Source organism: Cyprinodon variegatus, unplaced genomic scaffold, assembly GCF_000732505.1.
Source record: "Cyprinodon variegatus isolate N-32 unplaced genomic scaffold, C_variegatus-1.0 Scaffold1275, whole genome shotgun sequence".
NCBI classification, from domain to species: domain Eukaryota; kingdom Metazoa; phylum Chordata; class Actinopteri; order Cyprinodontiformes; family Cyprinodontidae; genus Cyprinodon; species Cyprinodon variegatus.
Genome location: NW_015151728.1, coordinates 22,290 through 48,194, shown reverse-complemented (window position 1 = coordinate 48,194; position 25,905 = coordinate 22,290). Strand labels below are relative to the sequence as shown.

The 25,905-nt window shown below is 36.5% G+C and overlaps 1 protein-coding gene across 1 annotated transcript in view; it reads left to right on the top strand.

Moving 5' to 3' along the window:
- The window catches only part of clmp (CXADR-like membrane protein), an 80,050-nt gene extending 61,237 nt beyond the window's left edge, over positions 1-18,813 (top strand). Inside the window, exons 2-7 of the mRNA XM_015401942.1 lie at positions 2,071-2,222; positions 7,898-8,102; positions 13,040-13,207; positions 14,315-14,434; positions 14,930-15,071; positions 16,656-18,813. Of these exons, the coding sequence (XP_015257428.1) occupies positions 2,071-2,222; positions 7,898-8,102; positions 13,040-13,207; positions 14,315-14,434; positions 14,930-15,071; positions 16,656-16,992 (1,124 nt within the window). The 3' untranslated portion in view covers positions 16,993-18,813. The remainder of the gene's footprint in view (positions 1-2,070; positions 2,223-7,897; positions 8,103-13,039; positions 13,208-14,314; positions 14,435-14,929; positions 15,072-16,655) is intronic.
- The last annotated feature ends 7,092 nt before the right edge of the window (positions 18,814-25,905 follow it).

Genomic DNA, 25,905 nt, shown 5'->3' with positions numbered 1-25,905 from the left:
GCAAACTAGTTTGCAAACTATTCAATGATAATATGTTATAGACCGGTTAGCATTATTTACTGTGAACCTACAAGATAATTTACAAGAGATTTACCTTAACTTGGTAGATTTTCAAAAGGTTGTCATTTTTTTCTTAAAATCTAAAAAGCCACAATAAGAAAAAGAGGCTGAAAGCTTAATCAGTTCAATATTAAATGTTATTTTTTTAATTTATTTTTTATATTCAGCCTCTTTGATTTTGACTGAGGTCATCTCCTGGTAAATTCTCCTCTTCACCAGTTAACATACACAAGCAATTAATACATTATTGTGACATTACTGTAACAGGGGTCTGTACTAGTCGTTGTTGGATCATGAACATACAACACACATGCTTAAGCAGAAAAAAGATTTTTCTTCATACAGTAGGTTTTTACAGCTTGGCATTTCCATTCATTTAACATTTACATGCTTTATTGATACAAAAATTTGGGTTTTTTAAGGAATTTAGATTTTTTCACTTACTACCAACATCAGCACGCACTGAAGAGAGTTGTTGTATTAAGGCATCCTAGTTCTGTTTTTGTGAGATGATCAAAAAAAGATCAGGTTTTTGGGTTTATGACTGGCCAGCTATTGTCTAGGGCCGGTCAAGTAAAAACAAAATGGCAGCGTAACGGTCTATCCACAGTGCAAAACTTTTGCTTTATCCCTATCAAAGAGACATGTCAAACTTTGGTTTCATATGGATAACTCATAACTAACTTTAAACAAAACTTTAGTCAATGTTGATGCCATCTGCGCAGACTGCAGAAGGAAGAGGATTTCTTAAAGCTGCTCTTTTCCTTCATGAACACTGACTGCTTTCAGAGTGCAGTACTGACATTTTCATTGGCCCAGAGATCACTTATGGGGCAGGGTGTTGGCTCCTGAGAGGTTGGACCAGTAAACAAGTGGACAGCGGCCCAGTGAGGGCTGGCCTTCTGAGGAACATTTGACAGCCCATGATTATGTCTGCTGCATACAAAGGCATTTTCACTGTCAGTATGTCCAGGATGAGTCACAGAGCAGATGTAGACCTCTAAAAAATACATGATGTGAATGACATGATAGATGCTTATCTTTTATATCTTGTTGGCATTTTTGCTCCATTTAAACTTATAAGAATGGGGCATTTAATGCATCTTATTTAAGGAGCTTTCTAAGCTGTTGCTTCACTTGGTATTTAACTAAAAAATAGGCCATTCCATGTAATGTCATGTAGCCAAAAATAGACATTTTGTTGTGTAAGATTAGCTGAGCTCTGCAGCATTGTGTGCTCTATTGTACCAGTTGGAGGAACTTTAATGCCTCAGAAATGAGTCACCAATTTCGGACCCAGGGTATCTACCAGTAACACACGCACACAATCTATAATTTCAGCTTCCAGCTAACCATAGTGACGCCTTTATTTAATTCTACTGAAGCCTACGGGGCGGTCCAGTATCCTCCAATAAATTAGCCTCTGTGCTCTCCCACAAGTCCTGCCAATCTGGCCAGTGCCTGAAGTTACTCTCATGTGCATACACGCACTTTGAATCAATACATTCTTTCTTTAATGCAACAGAGGCTTCAACTTTAAATACTGTGGAAGCTTTAGGCATTTGTTGTGTTTGTAAAGTTCACTGAAGCTGTGTGCAGAAGTCTGATTGAATCTCACAAAATCTTACAACTGGTATTATTTGCTAATAGGAAAGTGCATGTGTGATGGCAGTACGCAAGACCAAAACGTCAGCTAATGCTGAGATCTTCCTCTTGCTGTCATACTCATACTGTACGTCTGTTTGACCACTTATGCTGATATCAATCTCCTTGGAAAACCTTTTCTTTCTTTATTGTCCTTTGTAAAGACATATATGATATATTGATTGGTTGCCATTATCCTTTTTAGCTGATTGTAGAGTTCTTGTTAGCATCTTCCAATGCAGTTTTCTATCTCTATTATTTACTTGCTACCTAAATAACCTGCCACTCTCATTCAAGAGTTAGGTAACTGTTCTGACCTGACATCTCACCGCTATCTTTTGCATCTCTTCCTCTCTCCTTTCTCAGTTCTGTTCAGCCTGCTGTCAGTGGGGGCCCAGACAGAGATGAAGAAGGTTGTTGGGGACAATGCCACCTTACCATGCCACCACCAATTCCAATCTTCTGGCTCTCTTGACATCGAGTGGCTGCTGCAGAAACCTAACTCAAAGCAGAAAGTGGTAAGATTTGTTACTCTCTGTGAATTAACTCATCTTATTTTATTGTTGGAAATAGTTTTCTTTTACCATAACAAGATGAATTGCTGTTGGGAATAGTCATTGCTTGCTCCTTACCCAAGGATTTTGATTATTTTTAACTTCTTCCTTTCTTTTCATCTAGTTTCTTTCCATTGTCTTAAAAACCCCTCAGCTATATATTGATTATGGACTAGTTGCCAAAAAACACGGCTGCAATTCTTTTAATGGTCTGGAAGTTGGCCTTTTTGTTTTTGCATAGAAGCTAGAACTACCAAATATATAAACATTATTAATAATAATATATAATAATTTTTCAAAACATTTATTAACTGTAAAATGTCACTTATTGTTGGATTTAGGTTTGTAATTATGTAGAGTTCTTAAAATTGTTAAGGAAACTAGTGGTGATAAAGCAACAGGACAAGTTATTTGAAAGGTTATTTTGTTAAAGACAATTCACTAAAAGATGTAGCAGCTACTTTGGACTGATCGTTAAAAGACTCAAGATTTTATTGTCTTTATTATTCCAGAACTGCTTTTTTTATGTCTTCTATTGTTGCATATTTGCTTTGTCGCCTTTAAAATGTATATCCAATGTTATAGCTTTTGGTAATCTGAAAAATTGATGAGATATTAGCTGCTAACATTGATACAATATAGGAATCACCTCTCAGCCACAGTTTACTATGATTTAATGCTTTGATTCAACTAATACAAAAAGATACGAGGCAAAAATAAGCTATGAAATTATGGTTTTAAAAAATTTCCCTACATGCAAAGACCTTCCAGTTTTTCAGCACCCCAACAGCAAGCAGAAAATAACTATGATAGACAACCAAAAGACTACTAACCTTATCAAAGAGTCTTTAAAGAAAAAAAAATCTCATTCACAGGAGGTACATTGATCATTTTATATCACAATAAAAGTTATGACAGTATAGAAAAACTTAGCTTTGAATTAAGTTTATAAAGATAGAAACTAAAGTGATTGAAACACACCTGAAATATGGTTTATTATGGCACTAAAGTTTTTTACTTTAACAATAGGAGTCACCACTGGGAGATTTTTCAACAACATATTATGAAATAAAAAAAAATGAGTAGAGCCCTGCACAAAGTCCATCTTTCCATGAAACGTGGAGCTGAGAAATGTTGAAAATATTCCATGTATACATTTTTAGAAATTCCTGGAAACTGTAGAATATTGTGAAAATGATTAAAAAAAAAAAAAAAAAAAGGTTAATAAAAAAATTCTAAAACATGAAATATATTTACTTCAGTATTAAATTAAATTTTTCCATCACAGAAAGCGATTTTCTCATGATCAAACTCCTTAACAGTGGTTGTGATCATTAAATTGTTAGATTGTGATTCACTCAAAAGGTTCTGCTGTTTTCCGCTTACATTTTAAATCTCATATTCATTTTGCTTTTCCAAACATGTCAGTTGTCTTTTATAATAATTTCTGTGGCATTTATGTGGTTTATGTTTTAGTTTAGTTTTTTATAATGCTGAAGATTTAAGATGGCATAACTCTCACTAATGTCTAAAGAAATGGAGACAGAATCTTTTTGAGATGTAAAACTGTCAAAATGGATAAACTGTGGAACATAGAGCAGAAGAAAAAGAGCTCCGATAAAAAGACATGAATAAAACAAGTGTTACTTTTTAATGATCTCAGAAAAAAGCTACCATATTGTGATGAATATTTAAAGGGATGATGGTACTGAAGGCACCATTAATTAAAATCAAACATTCAAAAATTTGATTATGAGACCAAGCCTACAGCTTGATGAATGAGTCACTCTTTTCTACTTAGAGGCAGTATTTGTAAATGGGGTTACTCTTTAATATTTAGCTTTACCATTTATGTTAATGAGTCTGGACATTAGAGGTTGAGACACAAGTTTCTGCAAAATTCATATAATTTCACATCTATTCAGTTTATTCGTAAAGCACCAATTTAAAACAAATGTTATCGTAAGGCACTTTTCAAAAAAGATTTAATCTGGCTATGCAGTCACATTAGTTTAAGTTTTTCTATTGAAGGAAACTAAGCTGATTTTATCAGGATTCACTCCTCCTGGATGGGCTTGTTACAATATTTGCTTGCATTTTATTTTTGACTCTATAGCAATTCCTCACACCAAGCATGCAGCAACTGTGGAGAGGAAAAACTTCCTTTTAACAGGAAGAAACCTCCAGCAGAAACAGGCACAGTGTGAGGAGCTTTAAACGAAGACCAACCTGTGGTTCGAGGAGACAAAAGCAAACTTACAAAAAGAGCATAAAAGCACTTATTCATAAGCTTTATTAAAAAGGTAACAGTAAATAGATGGCTCTGTCAAAAAAGGAACAAATTATCTTTATCTTTATCTTTTTACAAGGCAGTAAGGTCCAGTTGCAAATCAATTGATCTTTGTGATGTAATTGCAGTGTTTCCATCCGGCAAATACATTTTCCTCTTAACATTTGAGCAATTTCATGGTTAATGGTTACAGTCTATTACCCCTGTGAATCCAAGCGAATAAGACTGATAAGTTATTTAAAGGGTGTTTTTACCTTTCCTGCATTCTATGACAAACCAATAATTAAGCGATGTTGCGAATCAAAACTATGTAAAACTAAAGCTTCTCAAAGCTAAGCTACAAATAGCTTTAGCCACCAAGACGAATATTAACTTCTCTGGATATTAGAAGTTGAAAGTTGACAAGAAGTGGTTGAGTGGATATTATCTATCCCATTTTATTACAAACCCAACATGCTCGAATAACAGATCTGGGTTACTTTGGTAGCGGCTGTAGAGTTGAGGAAGCAATGAGCACCAGTTCAGTACATATGTGTGTTACACTGATATAATATAGAGCTGTCATCAAGTTATGTTCAAATTAAACAGAACTATAAAAATAGTCTAAATTATTCTTGTTTTAAAAAGCATTCAGTACACACACAGTGATTTGAAGCCCCCCTGAGTTTTTTGAGGTGTTTTAAGGCTAAAACTAACTGAAATATTCATGTGAACTGGGGGGGTGGGGGTACTCTTTGATCTCATCCGGTTTCACTGATCTTCACTAAAAGAACGACTCTGAATCTTAGCCGTATATAAACAGTGGAACACCACTATAAATAATAAAAAAAAAATATTTTACAGAAAAAGAAAAATGATCCTTATATAATCTCATTAACATTCTTTTGGAGGCCTAATTGGCAATACAAGATTAATGCATGGATGCACGACATTTGTTTATTTCACATTTCTTTAATTAAACCTGAAGAATGCATCGGGGCGGGGGGGAAATATCTCATCAAGTATTTTAGTTCACGATGAATAAACAAACCACCTCATTTTAATTAGAAATTATATCAACAGCCTGTGGTCATTTCGTTATTTTTAACCTGATTCCTGGCACTCATGGGCATTTTGGTATCTCAGTCTCATAAGAGTGTTTGCAGTCTACACCCAGACATAACCGGCGGCCTAGATACACATAGTCATATGGAGCAGTCTGTGCTCACATATGTATGAGTAATACATGTCCACAGTTCATAAAAGCATCAAAGGAAGGCCCATAGGCAAATATCTTTAAAATATTTTATGATAGTGCCACGTTTGTTTATGTTTTCCACCACAATGTATGACTGTTTACATTTATGGAGAGTGCCCTTAGATATTAGTGTGTGTGAGGAGCTAGGTATATGCATGTGTAAGTGGCCAGTGGTCACCTGTGGTCCCAGCAGGTGCCCCCATTTCTTCGGCGCTGATGTACTCTGGCACCAGCATTTAGCAGGCCCCATCTGCAGGCTCTCACTTGCCCTGAGTAATAGGCCACTGTGACAGCAGTGTTTGTTTGTGTTTGTGCATGCGGATAGAGCAGCAGAGAAAAAGGAGAGGAACACGGAGCCGAGAAGAAACGTTTAAAGAGTTGAAAATGAACATGCCTACAGTCACATTACTCATCTGTTATTTCCTCTTGATACAGTTGAAGCAGTACAATTCACTGATTTTTTTGCCTACTGTAACCTAAAGATGGGTGTTAAATTGGTTTGTTTGATCACAAAAATTCTGAAGTTAAGTGATGATCCAGTGAAATTTAAGTGCCAGAATATGTGAAGCTTTGATCTGCTGTTAACAACTTTAACCAATCTCAATGTGCTTTAATTACCCACCTTCAAAATATTTTTCAGTGTTGCATCTAAACATTATTGTATATATTTGATATAAATGAGCATATTTGGTACAGGAAGGGTTTACAGTCTACTCAGAATGAAATAAAGTTTAAAAGCTCAAATGTTTCTTTGTTGAAACTATATAAGAGGTTTAAACAATTACCTAATTTTCTCAATTTGAAGCAAAGAAACATAAAAACTGCCATTATAGATACCCTCAACTTTTAGCCTGAGTTGTACTAAGCAGATTTCCAAACCACATGCATACACAAATAGCAAGGCATGATTTTTATTTATTTTTTTTTTTTTACAATTATCTAATATAAGCTTCCCCAACAGACAAAATCTGTACCAGAGTTGAAATTCACATCCCCCTCCTTCTACATTATTTATATGATTTAGAGATTTTATAATGCGTTTGTTGTAAGATTTATGCTTACATTGCTAATCAGTGGTTTAGTACTATTTTTAGCCTTTTACTGACATTTTTTCTACTTTAATCATTAATTACTCTACTTCATAGCATTGCATCATTACAGTAAAACAAAGAATGCAAGTCTCTAAACTGGCAGCCTTAAATGAATTGTGACACTTAACTGCTTATGCTATCACAAAACACTGCTCTACATTATCAAGTTTATTGCGTTAGGTAACACAGCAGAGAAACTGATTTTTTTTTCATTTGTTTTTTTTAATGTTTTTTTACAGATGAATAATAAAGAGTGACAAAAAAAAACTAATGGCCACGCAAGGCAATGTGAAATGTGCTGTCTGAAAAATAAGTGTGTTACATTATGCACTTTGCTATGCTTCTTTGTGGCTTGTTATTCTGCTTCAACATTTCATCTATGCCACAGTGGGTGCCTTAATCTTTTATCAGCAGCTGAATACATTTTCTGTCCTTTTGTATGGTTACTTTGACAGCTTTGCTTGTGCAAAGACCATAAGGAGATAGTAGGTCTCACAAATAATCAGCAGAACTAAAGTCTCGGCATCTCAGCAGATGCATTCATGTGTAAAATATTCCGTCCCAGGGTTGATTATAAAGTAATTGTTAACATTGTTACTGGGGATCTGAATTTTTCAACACTGTGAGCAGACAGTGAGGCGGCGCTATGCTTATGTACCAGTCGTGCATGAACCATCTTTGGAATTATGGAATTTTTAATGTTCCTGGCTGCCTACCAGTTAACTAGATTGAGGGTGTTCCTCATGAGACAAATCTAGTTAGGCAAATGGGCTAAGTGACAGGAATTGGAGTAATGTTTACAGTAATAACATAACTAACATTTCCGATGTAAATATAAGGTTCAAGAGGGAACTTGGGCTTTCTTGTTTTTGTTACTCATAATAGGAAAAATACTTGTCAGGAAGTGAGAGAGCAGATATGATTTGACTCTTTTCATAAAATATTAGATGCGTCTCTGCGTGACAGAGAAGACAGAGTGATTTTACAGTATTAAATTACATCTTTTTTTTTTAACATGCAGATCATTACCTTCTTTGGAGGGCAGGTCTACACCAACGAGGCCACTGGGAGTGAGGCCAGCCGCCTGTCCTTTGCCGGGGAGTACCTGGGCGGTGACGCCTCTCTGCTGATCAGTGACCTGGTTCTGACCGACTCTGGGGAGTACTCCTGTAAAGTCAAGACTGGGGGAAAATACCACTGGAGCCAGGTCAACCTTATTGTTTTGGGTGTGTTTGCAGACACACTCTCATCCTAAAATGATGAACTCAACAGAAATATTCAAAACAATGCACATGCAGATTCACAAACATGCCATTAGGATGTGACAGAACTCATTTACAATGAAAACACACAAAGAATATAACACACATACACATGTAGGCATAATCATAGGATCATTAGACTGGCACATTTCCTCCATCATGCTAACTGATCTAATGATTCGATTTGATACAGACGTTGTGATTTGATTTTGTCTCTTCTGTTTGGGTCCGTTTGGATTGGTTTCTTGATGAGCTGAGACAGAAAAAAAACATAGAAGTAAGCTTCAAAGGATGAATTCAGGGTCAAACTAGCAGATATGTTGGTAAATTCAAAAGTACATAGCATCCCCTGTTAGATAAATGATGCAGCACTCTGAAAAAAGTTTCAGTCCCCTAAGAGATTTCCTGCATTTTCTTTTGACACAGTTTTAATCAGAAAATACATTCAATTAAGAAAGAATGCAATTTCTGAATCATAATTTTCTCTATAAAGTAAAAGAAAATCTATGGAAAAATGTGTGGCTACATTAAATGCTAATAAACCTGTACATACAATTACTGTTTATTCTTTTGTCAGCAAAAGCTGCAATAACTTGAGGGATTTGATGTGAAGGAATTCTGACCTTCTCTTTGTTAAAATTTTTTAAATGTTTTCTAATACAAGGTCAAATAACAGCCTCTCATATTTATTAAAATATGGTCTGAATAGATTATTTCAAAATGTATTACCGTATATATTTTTTTTTTCATCATTCGGAAGTAGACTTGCTTATGTGCTTTTCCCTGCTCCGCAATTATTAAAAAGTTTTCCTTGCCTCAATAAAAGAAACTGGTGGATTTTCTGATAAAGGAACAAACTTTATTTTATTATTTGTCTCAAACTTTTCCATTCATTCCATTTGTTGAACTTTGAACAATCGACGTTGACTTTAACTCAGCAGACCTTTTGATTTGGGGGGATTTGTGAACTCCTTGATGAGTTGTTGATGGGATTAGGATACTTTTTCTGTTTTTAAAAGGAATATTTTTTCAGGTCAACTTTGTCTAATATTTAGAATTGATTATCCAAAGCATATCTGAAGCAAAACTGGATAAAACAACAGACAGGCAAATGCAACTTTTACAGTACTGATGGTTTGCTTTTCCCAATTTAATGAACATAGTTTAATTACATTTTAAAATAGAAAAGAATCATGTTTCATCAGTTCTGTACCACAGCTGTAGCTCCACTGTGCTCAAGGACAGGTAGCAAAAGAAGAATAGAAGCTCTGCCAGAAGATCCTAACATAACGTCCAGTGGGAGGAACAAGATTGTTCTCAATGTCAGAAAAGCAGGCGATTTAATAAAACATCACGGGAGATTAGTTCAACCAGCAGTTATTGGTTTTCTAATGGAGCAGTCTGTTAATCCTCTGCTCACACTCTCCTCTCAGTTCCATAAAGACATTCTGGTGACTTAGAGGCTCAATTTTTACAAATTGCCTTCAGCTCTGCCATGACACTTTCGCTTCAGAGAAGAGACGAACGTCTTGAGATTCTCCTCCCGCTCCCCCGCGTTAAGATAATAACTTGGCGGCTGAACTTGTGGCTGGCTTGATGTGAGACAGTGAATGCGAGTGGTTGCATTTGTTTGCTTGCCAATGCGTATAGCATTATGTGCAAGCTTGGTCACTCATGCCAAGGTGTTTACTGTTTGCTTGACTGAGTGTTTGAATTTTCTTGTGGAGATTTTGGGCTTTAGGAGGGAAAAGAATTGGTGGTGCAAGTTTAGGAAACTTTTTTAAGGACTTCTGCAGCAGTTTTAACTTACTCACCATGACAGAGCTGACAGATGCTCAGTGGACCTCAATCAGCAGCTCTCATTATATTGCTTGCTGAGAGAGGCAGCCGATGACATCCTGCTTCTGACATACTCCGGAATATGTTACCGTGTCAGAGTTACTTATTCTCCGACTTTGCTCACAAACAGCTAAAAAAGGAAGCACACACAGCTCTACATGGCTAATTTGACAGTTGCACAAAAACACAAAACAGCTATATAAATTTAGTCCGCCAATCATATAAAAATATGTCACTAGAGAGGGCGACAACTGTGCTCCATTTTCTTTTTATAGCGAGGCAGTGCCTCTCAGCAAGAATCTAAGCAGAGCAGCTGAACGGATCTCAGCAGGCTGTAGCTCCACCGCTCTGTGCCTCCAGCTGTGGCAGACTATGACCAAAACTATTGACCTGTGGAGAAAATGTTACTACACGCATTCATGGACTGGTCTGGGGCCCTATTTGTCCATTCCCTCTGGAAAGCCCTTTTTTATCGTGTCACTAGTTTACAGTCAAGTTCAAAATGGCCGACCAAAACAATCAAATTTAAGCATAGAGTAAATTAACTAGGGTCTATGGTAGAAGGAAAATTTTCTAAACTATCTACTTTAAAAACTCTCATACAGTTATCTACTCAATGACTGGTGCTCTTGTTGGTTTGTGCACAAAAACATAAAAGGAGTGTTTGTGGTTAACCCGAGAGCCTGATTTGACCTTTTCTTACCTCACTGCTCATAAACAGCCTTAATAGTGACTTCTGCAGATATTGAAAATGTTTTAAGGTTTCTTGTATCAGTTTTCGGTTACATGTGGAAAAACACATATTTGCTTCACTTTACCTTTCTTTGACTCTGATGTATGGAGGAATGGGCCTCTTATCGTACAGATGCTTTAAGAAAGTTGTTAGTCGGAATCAGCTTGATTAGTCATGACCAATCACCTGCCTGTCATTAGCTTAAAATCCTAACCAATTTTCTAATCAGGAATTAAATGGTGAACACTCCAAAGGATGGAGTTAGTTAGTTCAGGCTGACATCAACCCTGCACCTTGAAAGGTGTTTGCTACATAAAGATGAGCAGTTTTATATATATATACTCTAGCAACTTCCCAGTACCAAGCTGGGTTGGGGCAGTGCTCACCATTTTAACTCTAAAACACAGTGAGAAAGCTGTGGGCTCCAGAAATGTCCCCAGTGCTTGTGGAGCCCTGTCTACCTGTCATTCACTGCTTTTGGGTGCTGAGTGTTGCAGGCTTTCCACTGCTTTTATCAGTCTAATTATTTTGTACCTTCAGGTGACTTCTATTTGAAACTGGGGTGTGTACAGGGTCCTCTTTTAGCAATGTGGACTTCCTGCTGTAATAGACAAGCTTAGATGCAGTCTTGATTTATTAAAGTTGTCCATTTACAAAGGAATGTGTTGCAACATATACCTTTTGTAGAGAAATGGCAGATATATGTGAATTCTAGTTGTCCCCTTCTTTTTTTATAGAATAGTTTTAATTGCCTTTATAGTAAAAAAAAAACAATTTGAAGTTGTGAATGTAGTTCTAAATTGTTATTTCTAAATTTCATCCTGTCGTTTGCATACAGGGAATACTGCAACTATAAACCACTCATTGGTTGGATGTAGACTTTTTTTCTCAGACTTTATTTCTTTCCTTTTTATTTTAAATTGCCCCCATTATATTAAAACAAGCCCCCAGTCTTAGCTCATTATGTTTAATGCATGCAGCATAGCTGATCTACATTTAATAACATTAAGTTTTGTAAATTAATTAGACCTACAACCATTAAAAAAATCAATCTCATCAATAAATGCTACTTTTCCACCAAGTGGTCTCAATTACATTAAAGCAAAGAACATGGACATTTTTTGACTTTCTCCCAAGTTTCAGAATTTTTTTGTATCTAATTTTGAGTCAGTAGAAAACATAAAAATAATTACTGCAGATTCCAGCATAATTTAAATGGGTTATTATTTATCAGCTGTACACATTGCCAATTAAGTGAAACTGAATAGGCCACACCAACCCAGAGATGACAAAAAATTAAATTAAATTAAATTTTCATAGTAATTATAAAAATTCAATACTTTTAAACATAGAAATTGCTTTTTCAAAAACTGTCATTTAAACCGGTCCAAAAAGAATCGAGAAAGTCATGAACTCTAAGCAGCCAAAAATGTTGTTTTCTGGGGTCTGATTCAGTTCTTGTTTCATATTTCTAGCATCTAACTTTACTTGGAAACTTCTGATTGGTTAGCATAGTTTAATAGTTCACATATAAAAGCTATCTGATGCCATGTGGACGATGACAGGATGACAGTCCCCTCAAAGTCATCTCTCTTCCAAGACTCAGGTGGAAGCTGATTGGTGAATCGGCTTCTACCTGACTGAGCCATAATACTTAACCTCTAAGTGATATTTCCCTAGCATTTTTTCAGGTCTTGTGATCACAAAGTATCTATATAGCGAATAACATGCAGCATTTATGTTCAAACTTTGAAAGAACTAATAAGTAGTAGCCTATTTCGATTTTTTTGTCTATCTCTAAGCACTTTTAAGCAATCTGGATTTCTAATTTAGTGAAAAAAGATCATGTATATGAAAGCAAGTTAGCCACGTCCTGACACTGACAAAACTGGAAGTACTGATGCTATATGCTTATATTTTTAAGATCTCGGACAGAAACCTGCATGAATAAGATATTGGCTTGGACTAGTCCTATAAGGCCATTCAGACTGATAATGTTTAAATACCTTCAATTTTAGCTAAATTTCACTGTCTTACGCCATTAGCTGTGCAAAATGCCATAACCATATGAATTCAGAATACTATTCAAATGATGTATATAGGAATTGGCCATCCAGTATCCTTATAACAGCATTATAGCTGTAATAAGTACACTAAAAATCAATTTTCTGGTGAACATTTTTATTAACTAACCGGTAGCTTGTAATTTACCATTTTTGAAAAAAATTTTAAATTTTCTAATAAGAGTTACGTGCCTTAAAAAAAAACTTTATCAACTATTTTTGATTAATATTGTCTTTTCTGGGGCCCATCTTTTGTTTTCTAACAGAGAAACCCTCCAAGCCAACATGCCGGATGGATGGAGAACTTATGGAGGGCAAGGATGTCAAGCTGAGCTGTAAATCCATCGATGGTTCAGAACCCATTAGCTACAAGTGGGAGCGAGTTCTTGACAAAGGGAAGAGTCTGGGCAAGCTGCCAAACCTGGCGCTGATAGGTAAGAAAATTAGAGCCAAAAAAGAAGGATAAAACTAGAGTGATATGATGTGCTGATTCACCATCTGGTTCCTTTGCACAAAATGCTATAATAATTTATTTTATATTTTGAATTCTTTCTTTTCATAAGCTGCATTACTACCTCAGAAGGTTCTGATGAATGCACTACTGGAACTCCTCCTCTCTTCTCTTTACTTTCATACGTCTGTAAACATGGGCACATAAATCTGGGCAAACCTCCCTCTCCCTCTGCAAATCCTTTAGCAGCCTCACAAGAATAATTAAAAGTTACAACATTTCGCTCAAGGGGACACATTGATTTGGTTTCCCTGTTTCATCCACTGATACTGTAATCAGTTAATATGTTTAGGCTGCTCTGATTCTCTCCCTACGTACTAGCAATAAGCCTAAAACTAAACAAATATGAGTGCTATTTCTTTTTTTCCTGGGAATCAAACAGAACCACATTGTGAGTTCTGTTTTTATTCTGCTAGGATTACTTGCTTTATTACAAGGATTTGTGCTGAAAGTGAGATCTAATGAATTTGAAACGTCAAGCCAAGTCAAGTGAATCATAGTTGTGAGCATAAAAGCGGACTGAGCATTTTCTGGGAGCGAGGCTGAGGTGGAGAGAAATCCTATACGATACAAGGAAAGGTTTTGCAGTAATTTTTTATATAGTCCAACCGGAAAAAAGCACCTTATGAAATTAGATATACTATGTATTTGCATCTTTCTGTCTGTCTGTCTGTCCATCTTTCGTTTTGTGACACGTCCAGACAAAAATCTTCTAGTTAATGACATCAGCCAAGCACCACCTGTTCAGTGTAATTACTTTTCATTGTACAGTAACACACAGCAATATCAGTCATTATTTATTGCTCTAGTTAAAGCTTATAACACATGGTCTTTAGTGGTGGAGATGAGTAAATATCCCATGAGTCTGTCTCCCTATCAAACTAATTCCTGATTCTATCCTCAGGTCTTCCTGAGTTTAATGGAACACCACTGGAAAATATTCCCATAGTTCCATCCTTGTCTGCTGCTTTTTGTTATTTATGATTCAGTTCCCTGTTCATCAGTGATAATATAAAGTTTTTTTTGGCAGATCTGAAGAACCCAGAGATCGTCACCCTGAGGAATCTCACAATGGATAGCACGGGTGTCTACAGGTGCACGGCAAGCAACGATGTGGGAGAGGAAAACTGCACCATTGAGGTCACGATGCGTGAGTTGTAGGGGGGAACTTGACCTCGCAGTCTTCACCTCCACTAAACTGCCACACTGATCGATGGTTATTGTTTTAAACTGCAGCTACAAATACATTTATTCTCCACCCTTCCTCTCCTCCCCTTCACCCTCCTCTCAAATGCAGTAAACTTAAAGAGATGGCCACTGGTAACCCTCTCTGCTTCAGATGTCATGTTTCACTGTCAAAATGAGGCATTCATTCAGAGTCCCCTGACAGGGTCATGTGTGGGGGTGGGGGGGGCGACAGATCTAGCAGCTCAGCAGAAATTCTTTGCAGGCCTTGGTGTTAAATTAATGTCCTTGAATTAATTATAGAGTCAAAGAGGCGAGTGAAGAAGTGAATCTTTCTGTTAGAACTGTGTGTGAAAGATTATTATTAAAAAATGCAAGAACTATGGGGAAAATGAAATATTATTTTACCAGAGACTGAATCAATCTGTTTCTCATCACTTTTTCTTTTTTTCCTCTATAGATGTGAGGGATGTTGGGATGGTAGCGGGATTCGTGGTGGGATTATCTTTCGGCGTCCTTGTTGTCATACTAATTGTTTGGCTCGTCTTCCGGAAGAAAGAAAAAAAGAAGTATGAAGAAGAAGAGACCCCAAATGAGATCAGGTTCAGTAATTTTCTCATCAACTATCACTATTTTGCAGTTTGAAACACAGTTTAATGAAATTTTGGACACAGTTTTTTAACTGTGGATTAGGGTGGAAAGCGGTGGTATTAAGTCCTTAAAGTAAGACACCAGAGACAATGCTAAGTGCAATGCTATAGACAATGCTAATTATGCCATTATACCCCTCTCCCACATGTTGCTGCATGCTCAGCTGAATTAAGGCAAATACATTTAAATGTTTACCTCTATTATAAAAAAGTCTAATTTGTCTCTTTTAGAAGATTTGCAATCATCCGCCCAGCATTTACTAATGTAATACTATACCAGTTAAGCAACTGACTAAATAGACAGACATATGGACAGTAGAGTTTGAGCAGCTAACATCCACTTATTAACATTGTCCTAATTTAAAGATTAAATTGGCAAAAAAAAAAGCTTGTTGAATTTTCATTTGTGACTAAATGTAGATATTGTACATTATATTCTATATTTTTGACAAAAATAAAACGCAAGCCAAAACAAGAAATTAATGTTATTCAATCAGTACAGTGATAGTTCATATGTTATACTATTTTGCAAACAGTTATATTTTAAATTATACAAACTAGATCGCTTAGATAACTTATATCTTTTTTTACTTTTTTTATTATGTAATAATTCTGCTAAACATTTACTGTTAATAGTTATATACATATCAGTTATTGATGTATCTTTAGTTGGGGTTGTCATATTGTAACTATTCCATAATGGCACCTATGTAGTTCTTGTGCTCTTGTTAACATTTGCTTCAAAATATGTTGTCTAAATGCAGTAATTTTCAGTCCTATTGCAACGTGGCAGTCTCAACCTTGCATTTTCCAATATTTTTCCTATTTCAAACGGAAAAAAACTTATTTACTTCCAAAGACTGAGCTCCATGCATAATATTGCTAACTTTTAACATTTAATGCCATGAACCTTATCCATTTAATTTTGATGCTATTAATTATTGTTCTGGATGCACTTAATGTATGATACAGTAATATCCTAAAATGTGCAAAGCTTTTGCATGGTCACTGGCATTTTCTGACTTTATATTTAGAGGAGCAGCTTTTTTACAAAATTCTGGTGCTTTCCATATCCTTTCTTATAACAGATTTCTTTTGGAAAGTGTACAGAAAAATAACAAGGCCTGTTGTTATGGATGGTCCATCTTAAAAAGCCTGACTGACGGCTCTTTTTTTAGCTTTCTCACTGGTTTTTACTCTGTCCTAATAAGACTGAAGCAAACCGGGATTTATTTGGGGAAATTTCATTGTTTGTTTAAGAACATTGTTTTTCTTTCTTTCAATAGTTGAGTCAGGGGAGCTGGAGTTCTAGCAGATTTCATTATTCCATGCAAATGTGTTTCAGAAAACTATGAGGATTGGGGGTATCTCATGAATTACATGAGACCCTGGTAAACTATAGTTCCCCAGTGCCTTAGACCTTGGAATAGTGTAATTCAGGAGTGTTGTGCTGTATGATATAGTGTTGTGTCTTCTTTTTCAAGAGCTGCCTTTTATATCAAATAAATGTTATGTGTTGTGTTTCCCAATACTCAGGGAAGATGCCGAGGCTCCCAAGGCCAAATTGGTGAAGCCAAACTCCCTATCCTCATCTCGCTCTGGCAGCTCACGCTCTGGCGCCTCCTCCACCCAATCAATGGTGCACAACAGCACCCAGCGTGGCCACCGCCCACGTCCACCTGCCGTGTCAGCTCTCAAGGAAAATGGACAACCTCCAGGTTTCCCCCAATCCCCTCCAGCCTACACCACAGTGGTCCCCCCCAAAACTCCTGAGCCCCCTATCACTCCAAAATTCAACTCCAGGAACATGTCTGGGCCCACACCCCCAACCCTCATGGTTCCAGCCCAGACCAAGGCCTTTCAGACTGTGTAGGACTGAAAGTCACGTCCTTTCCTGTAGCCATGTAAGACTCCAGCCCCTCCCAAGAGCCTCATAACCCCCCCTCCCAAAGACTGAGACTCTTCTATAAACAAAGTGAAATGCAACTAGTTTAAAGGATGTAATTTAAAAAAAAAAAATTGAAACTATAATTCCAAAAGAAGTTTTAATGAATGCATAATTTAAAGGGTGAAATATTAAAGATGCTTGCCCATATCGAATAAAAAAAATAAGAAAAACAAAACAAAAAAAAGCAGAAGCCTGAGATGCAAAATGATCACATGGCTGATGGCTGAACTTTTTTGCTGAGTTTCTTCTTTTAGCTTTGGATGGTACAGAGAAGCACCATGTGCATTGAGGTGGAAGGCCCCCCCAGAAGAGCTTTATTTATTTATCAAATCAAAGGCTAAGGCATGCAGTCAGAGTGAGAAAAGGAAACTAAAAACATACTTACATTCACCCTCACTTGTACAAGATGAATATAAGTAGGTCAGAAATTAGGGGGAAAAAGAGAGACTGTGTGGGAAGCTGGATTTTTGGGGATTTTTCTTTTTTAAAGATGGAAACTAGGAGGGAGCGGTGATCCTCTGATTCATGTCACTCCACGCCTCTGTATGGCTGCTTCCAACAACTTCCTCTAAAACCACAAACCGCTTTGCCTCCCCCATGGGCCTGGCCAATTTTGCCCATCCATGTGGACAGACACGGTGCACGGCGTGTGAATTATCCACCTCAATGCGCTCGGTCTTTTGTGCTCTCACAAAGGAACCCATGAGAAACCACAGAAGGACTCGGCTGACTCATGAGCGCCTCAACTGCTTCAATGGGTGGGGCTGTTAACTACCAGGATGTAGCATTGATGGTGAAGTCAAAAAATGGACTTGTTATTGCTCCTCCCACATCTACATGTATTGCTACCAAATATTCTCCTAAGTAATTTAGTAGCATTTATAAGGCCTATAGCGATACTTTTAATATAGAGGTAAGCATCTATTAGAACAGCTAGAATCTTTTTTTTTGTTTTGTCTCTGTTTTTCTTTGTCTCCTCCTCCTGAGCAGGTTGCAAATTGTCACATACAGCCAAGTGTAAATCATTAATTTTAAGAATTGCCAAAAAAGCCCCAAGATGGCTTATGATTGGCATCATTTTTTTTTTTTTTTACCAGTTACATTTCTTAACTGAAGCCAAAATCTGTTGCAATGAATGTGTGATGTACAAAGATGGTAGAGTCCATTAATTTCAGTCTCCTTCAGGGTACGGCATCATTCTAAGGCACATCTCTTAAGTTTGACTTTAGTTTGTCTAAAGAAGGAGACCAAGGATTGTGATTCCTGAGAAATCCAACACTCTCCTTGGATCCTTAAATGCGCTGTGGAACTTGATTGATGCTTTGCCCAATCACTTGCTTGGTTAATGCTTGTTGTCTGCAAGCAACCCAATTATTGTATCCTCTCAGATACAAAGTGACTTAAAGTAGCTGAAAAAATGGCAAGTAGCCTATCTAGTGTGCCTTTGCAATCCTTCTCTCTTTTTTTTTCTGCCCACCTCCCTCGGCCCTTATCTTCATTATAACAGTGTTTAAGTCTCTGTTCACATGCAGCTTTGAGGGTCACCAGCAGAAACACTTGATATCACAAAAAACATCCCAGTAAGAGATGCTGCAGAGGGAGCACCAAGTAGAGTGAGCGGTGAGAAAAAAATCGCATGCCACAGGACTATGTACTGTAAATTGTGTAGGCTGTCTTGTTTTATATTGTACATACAGATAAATATATACACAGGATGTCAGTTTGTTTTAAAAAATGAGGGTAAATAAAAAAAAAAAAAAATGCTTTTCTTTTTATAACGAATTATTAAGTGAGAAATCCAAGGTGAAGTCAAACTGTCTTTTTTTTCTGATGCCACTAATGGCAATGATGTCAGCAGTCATCTTAATATGAGGCAATTTTTTTTATATTACAGGATGTGTAGTAGAAAAACATAACTAATCTGATCCTTCATGGTCTGTTTCCAGAATTTTTTATTTTGTTTCTGGAAAAAAAGTTGACTATTCTGTTAAATCTTTTATTGAGTTAATCTCAGCTAAAACGTGGATTTAAAACAAAACTAAAACATCCAATTCCTGGTGCATTTGTTCTCAGTAACTTTAGTGAGGAAATGCAGACTGTGGTTATTTGACAAATTCTTTATCATTACACTTAGCTAAATATTACTTGAACATGTTTCTCATTTTTATGTTTTAAAAAACTTTCCATTTGGACACCATCTAACCCTCTAATACTTATTAGAGTATAATGGTGGCAAGGTCTTAAAGTTTTTTTTTTTTTACATTTTTACATGTTTCAGTAACAGGTTTGGTTTGAGTTTTATTTTTAAGCACATAAAGCAAGCTCTAGTCAGCATTTCTCTAGATATAAACGATTTCCTCAAACAGGAAAGTTAAATTTTTCAACGTTTCTTGAGATAAAGATTTGAGAAAGAAAAAGAAAAAAGAAAAGTAGTTTAGGTCACAGAAGGAGTCGTCTTCTCTCTAAAGCTACACATACTCTACGTGTTTTATCATTACATCATTTTCAGTCAAAAAGAAAATAGAACAAAGGGTTTTTGTTAAAAAAAATCAGAAGGGTGTTTAATCCAAAAAATGGGTGCAAGTGAGAGTTCTCAAAACATTTGAGACATCCTATGACATCCTCACCAGAAGAAATCGTCTTGATCCTCTGCTGATGATGTCATCATACTTTTTTCTTGTCAATATTTGGAGCCTTTTAAAATGTTGAACTTTTTGATGCACTTCGTCCATACATTGTAAACCAGAAGAAACATTTCTATTTGCCACCCTGTCCTATTGTGTTATTTCAGCACTTAAAATTCCCATCACCCTTGCCTCTGCACCATTAGGACAGATTTGGTCATATTTCAGGTCTAAATCTGCAACATCTGCCAGGAAAGGATGTGTTGTTTGATTTCACACATTGGATTTCACACATGACTTAACCACAGGGGTAATTGGGAACAAAGGTGGGCGTTATTTTTTGTTTGTTTTTTTTGTTTTGCTACTAACCTAGCAAGAGTGTGTATCTAAGCAAGGAGGATATTCTTTGTTCATATTAGAGGCGGGTTTTTTGTGAGTGTGTGCATTAGCATGTCTGGGAATATGCTTGTAAATGTGTGTGAACATGTATGCGTGGGTGTATGCATGTAAATTCAGTATTTGCCCTTAGGCCACACCCACACGATCTGATCTTGTCCGTTCACCGAGGGCGGAGGACGCAGTCAACCAAGGCAACCTCTTTCGAAATGTACATGACTGCAGACTGGGCACGGTATGTTTTAGCTTTTGCTTAGTTTTCATGCCTATTGAACTTGGCTTCTCAGGCTGCAGTCATGTTTTTACTTGTGGGGGTGGCATTCTGAGACAAAGGCTGTCCATAATTCATAACTCTCATCAGCTCTGGAGGGTGCTTGTACGCCCCTGCTATCTCTGTGCAGAATGCTCTTCGCCCTGGGTTGTCTTGATGACATCTCACCGAACACACACAATTACAATGTGTATATATATATGCACACGACAACAGGTGCACATATCATATGTGAGATGTGTAGAAAAATGCAGTTGTGTGCACATGCAAGCCCACCTGACAAAAGCCGACACCATCTTGCACAAACAAAAGCTCAAACAAGCATTCCCTGTTATTTCTGTTCCTTTGGAATCAATTTGATGGATCGAATGTCTGGAGGTATTACGGCTGACTGATGGAGCCGGGATACTAAATGCACGGAAAAGGACATGGCATCACTCAGAGGACATGTGCAAAAAAAGATACAGTAAAAAACACCCAAACATTCTAGCAGTCACTAAAACAGAGACTGCTATGGATCTTAGAAATCTTGACAGCATATGTTGAAGGATTTTTTCTCTTTTTCCCCCTTTGCTTGAGAATTTACAAGAGTGGTACAGGGAAAACAGGAGAGTTATAACAGGATTGGTTCTGAGTCAGGGCTGTGGGCGCTTGTCATTGAAATTCCCTCCTCCACAGATGAAAGTAGCAATAGGTGGTGGAGGATGGGAAGCAAGTCTTCCAGCTTTAAATTCCTCCAAGATTTTTTGATTTGCTTTCCTGCATCAGCGAGTCTCAGGTGGCAGATTCCTCAGTTTATGAGCCCTTGCGCTACATCCCCCTCTGTGGAATGACAAACTCACTCTTTTTCCAACAAATGAATTTTAAGTCTCTTGTGAGTTCAGTGAGCACAGGAGGGCAAAGTCTTAACACACCACACAGCTCACAGCGTCCTCTCCACATCTACTTTTACCTGTCTGCACTGCACATTGTCTTCTTATCAGCAGTGCAGTTAAATAGTTAATCCTTTAGTGGCAAAATGAATCTCATGTAGCGACATTGTTTTCTGTTTTGTTAGTTGCATTTTATTACTGATTAAAGCTATCGAGCAGAGCAATTTGTGGTTTGGCCTTGTCTGTCAGTGTAAGAATGTGATGTATTACTGCTTTTTGAGACAGAAGACAGATGAGGCTACATCCAAACTCAGTGAAGGTTAAGAGGTTAAAGAGAAATGGCAAAAGGTACCTGCATGTCATTGAAGATCGAGCAGACGAATGGGAATGCTTTGCTTTGATGTAACATAACTGTAATCAACCAAAAGTAATAAAAAAAAATCTAAAATTGTAAATATATCAACACAAAATCATTTCTAAGCTTTATTTTTGTCATCTTTTTAAATGTTTATTCATGTACTTTGCACTTTTCTGTGTGCTGTGCTCATCACCGGAGTGTGTCGGTACTTTGTGGTCGGCTGTTTCCTCAGTTTCAGGGGCAGACAAGGCTCAGCATGGCTCGAATAAAGGGAAATGTAAAACACTTCTGTTTACTTTACTTTCATCTGTTTTCTGATGTGCATTGTCTTTTTTTGGTTTTCTAAAACAATAAAGGACTTTTTTTATGCTTTGTTCGTTTGATGAAAACAATCCATGTAAATATCACAAGTAAAAAATGTATATTTTTACGACTTCTGAGTTATTACTCTTTCATTTGCAAATAAAATATTCAATGACAACCTAACTGGTCTTGTGACATCCTCCTTTTAAATTAGACTGAGGGGAACTCCTAGAGTTATAAAATGGTGAATTATTTATTGGCTCCAAAGCCTTTACTCCTTTGCGGAGACTGGTGTGTGGGAAGTGTTAAGAGAAGAGCTTTTACACTCAGTAGAAACTTGGATGCTTTGTGTGTATGGACGGGTCAGTCTGGTCAGCTTGGCTAACTAAACCAGAATTTGATAGCTGTCAAAAAAGAGTTACATTGCTCATCTGCTTATTGGAGGAATCAAAGCTGGAAGGCTAGATATGAGAAAACCCAAATATTAGTGTTTCTGCATTAAACACAATTAAAGGAGATATTATGTGGCATTTTACATAAACCACACTTCTTCATGATAAACCAAACATTAATCACAAGTATCATCCCAATCCAATTCAAATGAATCCTTTAACACACCATAGCACAGTGCAGCTCCCTATCAGAAGCAACCGTTGTGACAAAGAATTTCCACTTCTTCTTCTGTTTTAAAAGTAGGGGGCTTTGTTCCTCATCTTTACATTAACAGCAGCCCAACCAGCAACCGTAACAGCTGTTTCTGTGAGCAACATGCTCAAACCCTCTTCCAGTCCTGATAACAGTCTATACACAACATTTTCCCACTCTTTCATAAAATGGCCAAATCAGCTTTACCTGGGGACAGGTGGTCCAAAACATGGATTGTTCCTGAAAATAAGGGACGTCATCGTATGTTATGCATTTACAAAGTTTCTTTCCAGACTAACAAGTTCCAAAAGGTTTTTATTTTAGCAGTTTATGGGTATTTAAGGTGTTTCATATTAACTCCATTGACATATGACATTGATTGATCAGCATCCTTTTGATTTGTTGTCAATCCAAGTAAACAATAGGATAAAGTGGAGTGTTGGCCTAGTGTTAGGACACTCTGCTTGGAATCCAGAGGTTTCCAAGCAGAGTGGAAATACTGGACTTCACAAATACCTCTGCAGTTAAACCATAGATAAGTTCAATAATTAATTTTCGAGGGATACTCTTTGTGTTTTTATTTGATTGTCTTTTGCTGCTGTTAATTAAAGCCAAAGACCAGTGTTTTATGATGACACGAAAAAAAATAAACATTTGAAGAGCCAAAACTTCTTGTTTTCTGTTATAGATAGGTCAGAGCTACTAGATAATTTGTTTTTCATAGTTCTATCCTCCACAAGCCCCTGATTATTCCAAGATTAGATTAAATATGAACTTATTGGTATCGGAATTGGGATTGTTCATGAAAAGCAGAAAATTATCAGATATCTGTATTGGTTGAAATTGTTAATATCCTGCATCACTATTCCTAATAGAAAAGATGAATAATGAAAAACTTCAGGGATTTTAATTAAGCTCAACAGATTTGAGTCTAGTAATTTGAAATTGAAAGACCCATTACAATATGCCTTAATGCTTCTCATATTTCACAATGGGCACAGGGGATTTTCTTTGTATTCATTATCTGTTTCAGGTTACATCCATTTGGACTGTGTGTTACTGAGAAGCCCAATCTTACTTTTTTTTTACTAAAGCTGTGTTTGGATCGGTTCGAGCAGCATTAAACAAAGCTATGCTTGCATTTGTTTTGGTTGGACAGATGCATGCAAATAATTAGTTTGCATGAAAACAGTTTCAAATTATTATAATAAAGACTGGATGAATACAAATGCCATCATGTGTAGCAGTCCTTTAAAAGCATATCCTTTTTTCCCCCCTCACCATACTGTTCATTTAGACATAAAATTGCACTATTATTGACTGTAACTGATTCCACCAGTGTAGCTTATTTTAGGAATATATATAGGTTTCTATGGTGTGTTATGTCACATTAGAATCTCAATTGGGAAATGTATCTTACAATAGCAAACATTGCCCATTTGAAGCTAAAAACTGGATTTAACTAATTGAATGTGTCCAAAGTCTATTACACCATAATATTTCAAAGCCAGATCACATTTGTTTCTGCTCAGTGGCAATCTCAAAAATCTGAGGATGGAGCAAAGAGTCGTGTTGGTAATCAATCGCACTGCCAAGACACGCAGTATGTATAAACTTTGGCAAAGGGGGGAAATAAGGTGGCTTTATGTACTTCAAGGACGCACAATGAAAGAGGCAGAAATTCACAGAAGCATGAATAACACACTTTGCCAAGTGATCCATCCTTAGAGACTAATACAATTAAGAGCTGGCCAAAGGCGCATGCTATATGCGATGCGCTCTACAAAAAGAAAAACATCTTTCCTAAGCAATATTATATTTTCAAGGCCAAAACACACTACACCACCCCCTGTTTCATGCCTCCATACTCATTGTTCTGCATGATTAGTCATGTGTGATGGAACTGTCATAAACTCTCCTCTTTGGCATTTCACTACTCACACTCACATGCCTCCACTTCCTTTATGAGAGTATGGTTATGGATTGGGACATTCAGTATTTAGATCTTTATTACATATTGTTTAATGTCCATGCAATTTCAATCGCACTAATGCAATGATTATCTCAAAGAAGGCAATTCTAACATTTTTTCTTTTTTTTTTTTTTTTTTACATTTTATTAAGTTTCTATACACAAAGCTGTATTTCATGTAATGGAAGTAAGTAATATGAAAACATAGAATGTAAAACTTTAAGACAATAGATAGAAATCCTAGTTGCAACAACAGATAAATCATTTTGAGAGATTTAAAGTAATTGGGAACAATACACCTCAGGCTTCTTAGAGAAATTGGCAATGTATTAAAATATTGTTCAAGTGTACTAATAACTGCTGTGGATAGCTATGTTCATTATATTAATGAAGCAGTTATAACACAATAAAGGCACTACAATTTACATTTACAGAGATGTTATGATTACAATTTTGTACAATTAGATTCTGTTTTCTCAGGATTTTATTATATATTACGAATTTTATTTCATTCAAATTAATTTAAAATAACTATCGGTGGTATTTTAATTGACAGCATGTATTTTTTTTTCTTTGCTGCCCTTATTGTCAGTAGTGCTAGAGCAGCATCCAGTGTGAGAGACCAGGAAATCTAAAATAGGACTTGTAATTTTTGGTTATTAAATGCAGAGACAACAACAACCTTAATAAATCTGAGATAGTCTCCATGTTGTGGAGCATTTCCTCCAACATGTGTGCCTCTGACCTGAACTCAAACACTGTCCCATTCTCAATAATAGCTAACTTAGTGGTTCATTTCTCTCAGCAAAAGAACCCATCCTGAAGACTGTTTTGTTAAATACACCCTGTAGCCCTATGAGGATCACATTTCCTGATAAGAAAAAGGATTAATATTTGAGTGTTATATTAGCCAGGCAGCTACCAGGGTTAATTAATATGAAAATTAACCATTTTCAATCACCAAATAATTTCTATTGCGGTTTGCATCTCTTAGAGAGAGAACAAAAAAGCAAACCTTTAAACATATTAGTAAAATAATATTTCTATAAAAAAGAGAAAACTGGACATGCTGGTTACAAGCGACATAACGTTGTGCTTAATAGGACATTGACTGCTACAAATTAAGTAAATCTACAAAAACAAAAAACAAAACAATCTGACAATTTGCTGATGCAGAGCAGGAGAGATCATCATCTTTCAGGTAAGGGATTGACCTTGTGACAATTTAAGCGAACATTTCTAACAGATGAAGATAAGAGAACAGGCGGAAATTATTCTTTACAATCATTTCAAGAGCATAATGCTAAAAGTAGATAGATAGATAGATAGATAGATAGATAGATAGATAGATAGATAGATAGATAGATAGATAGATAGATAGATAGATAGATAGATAGA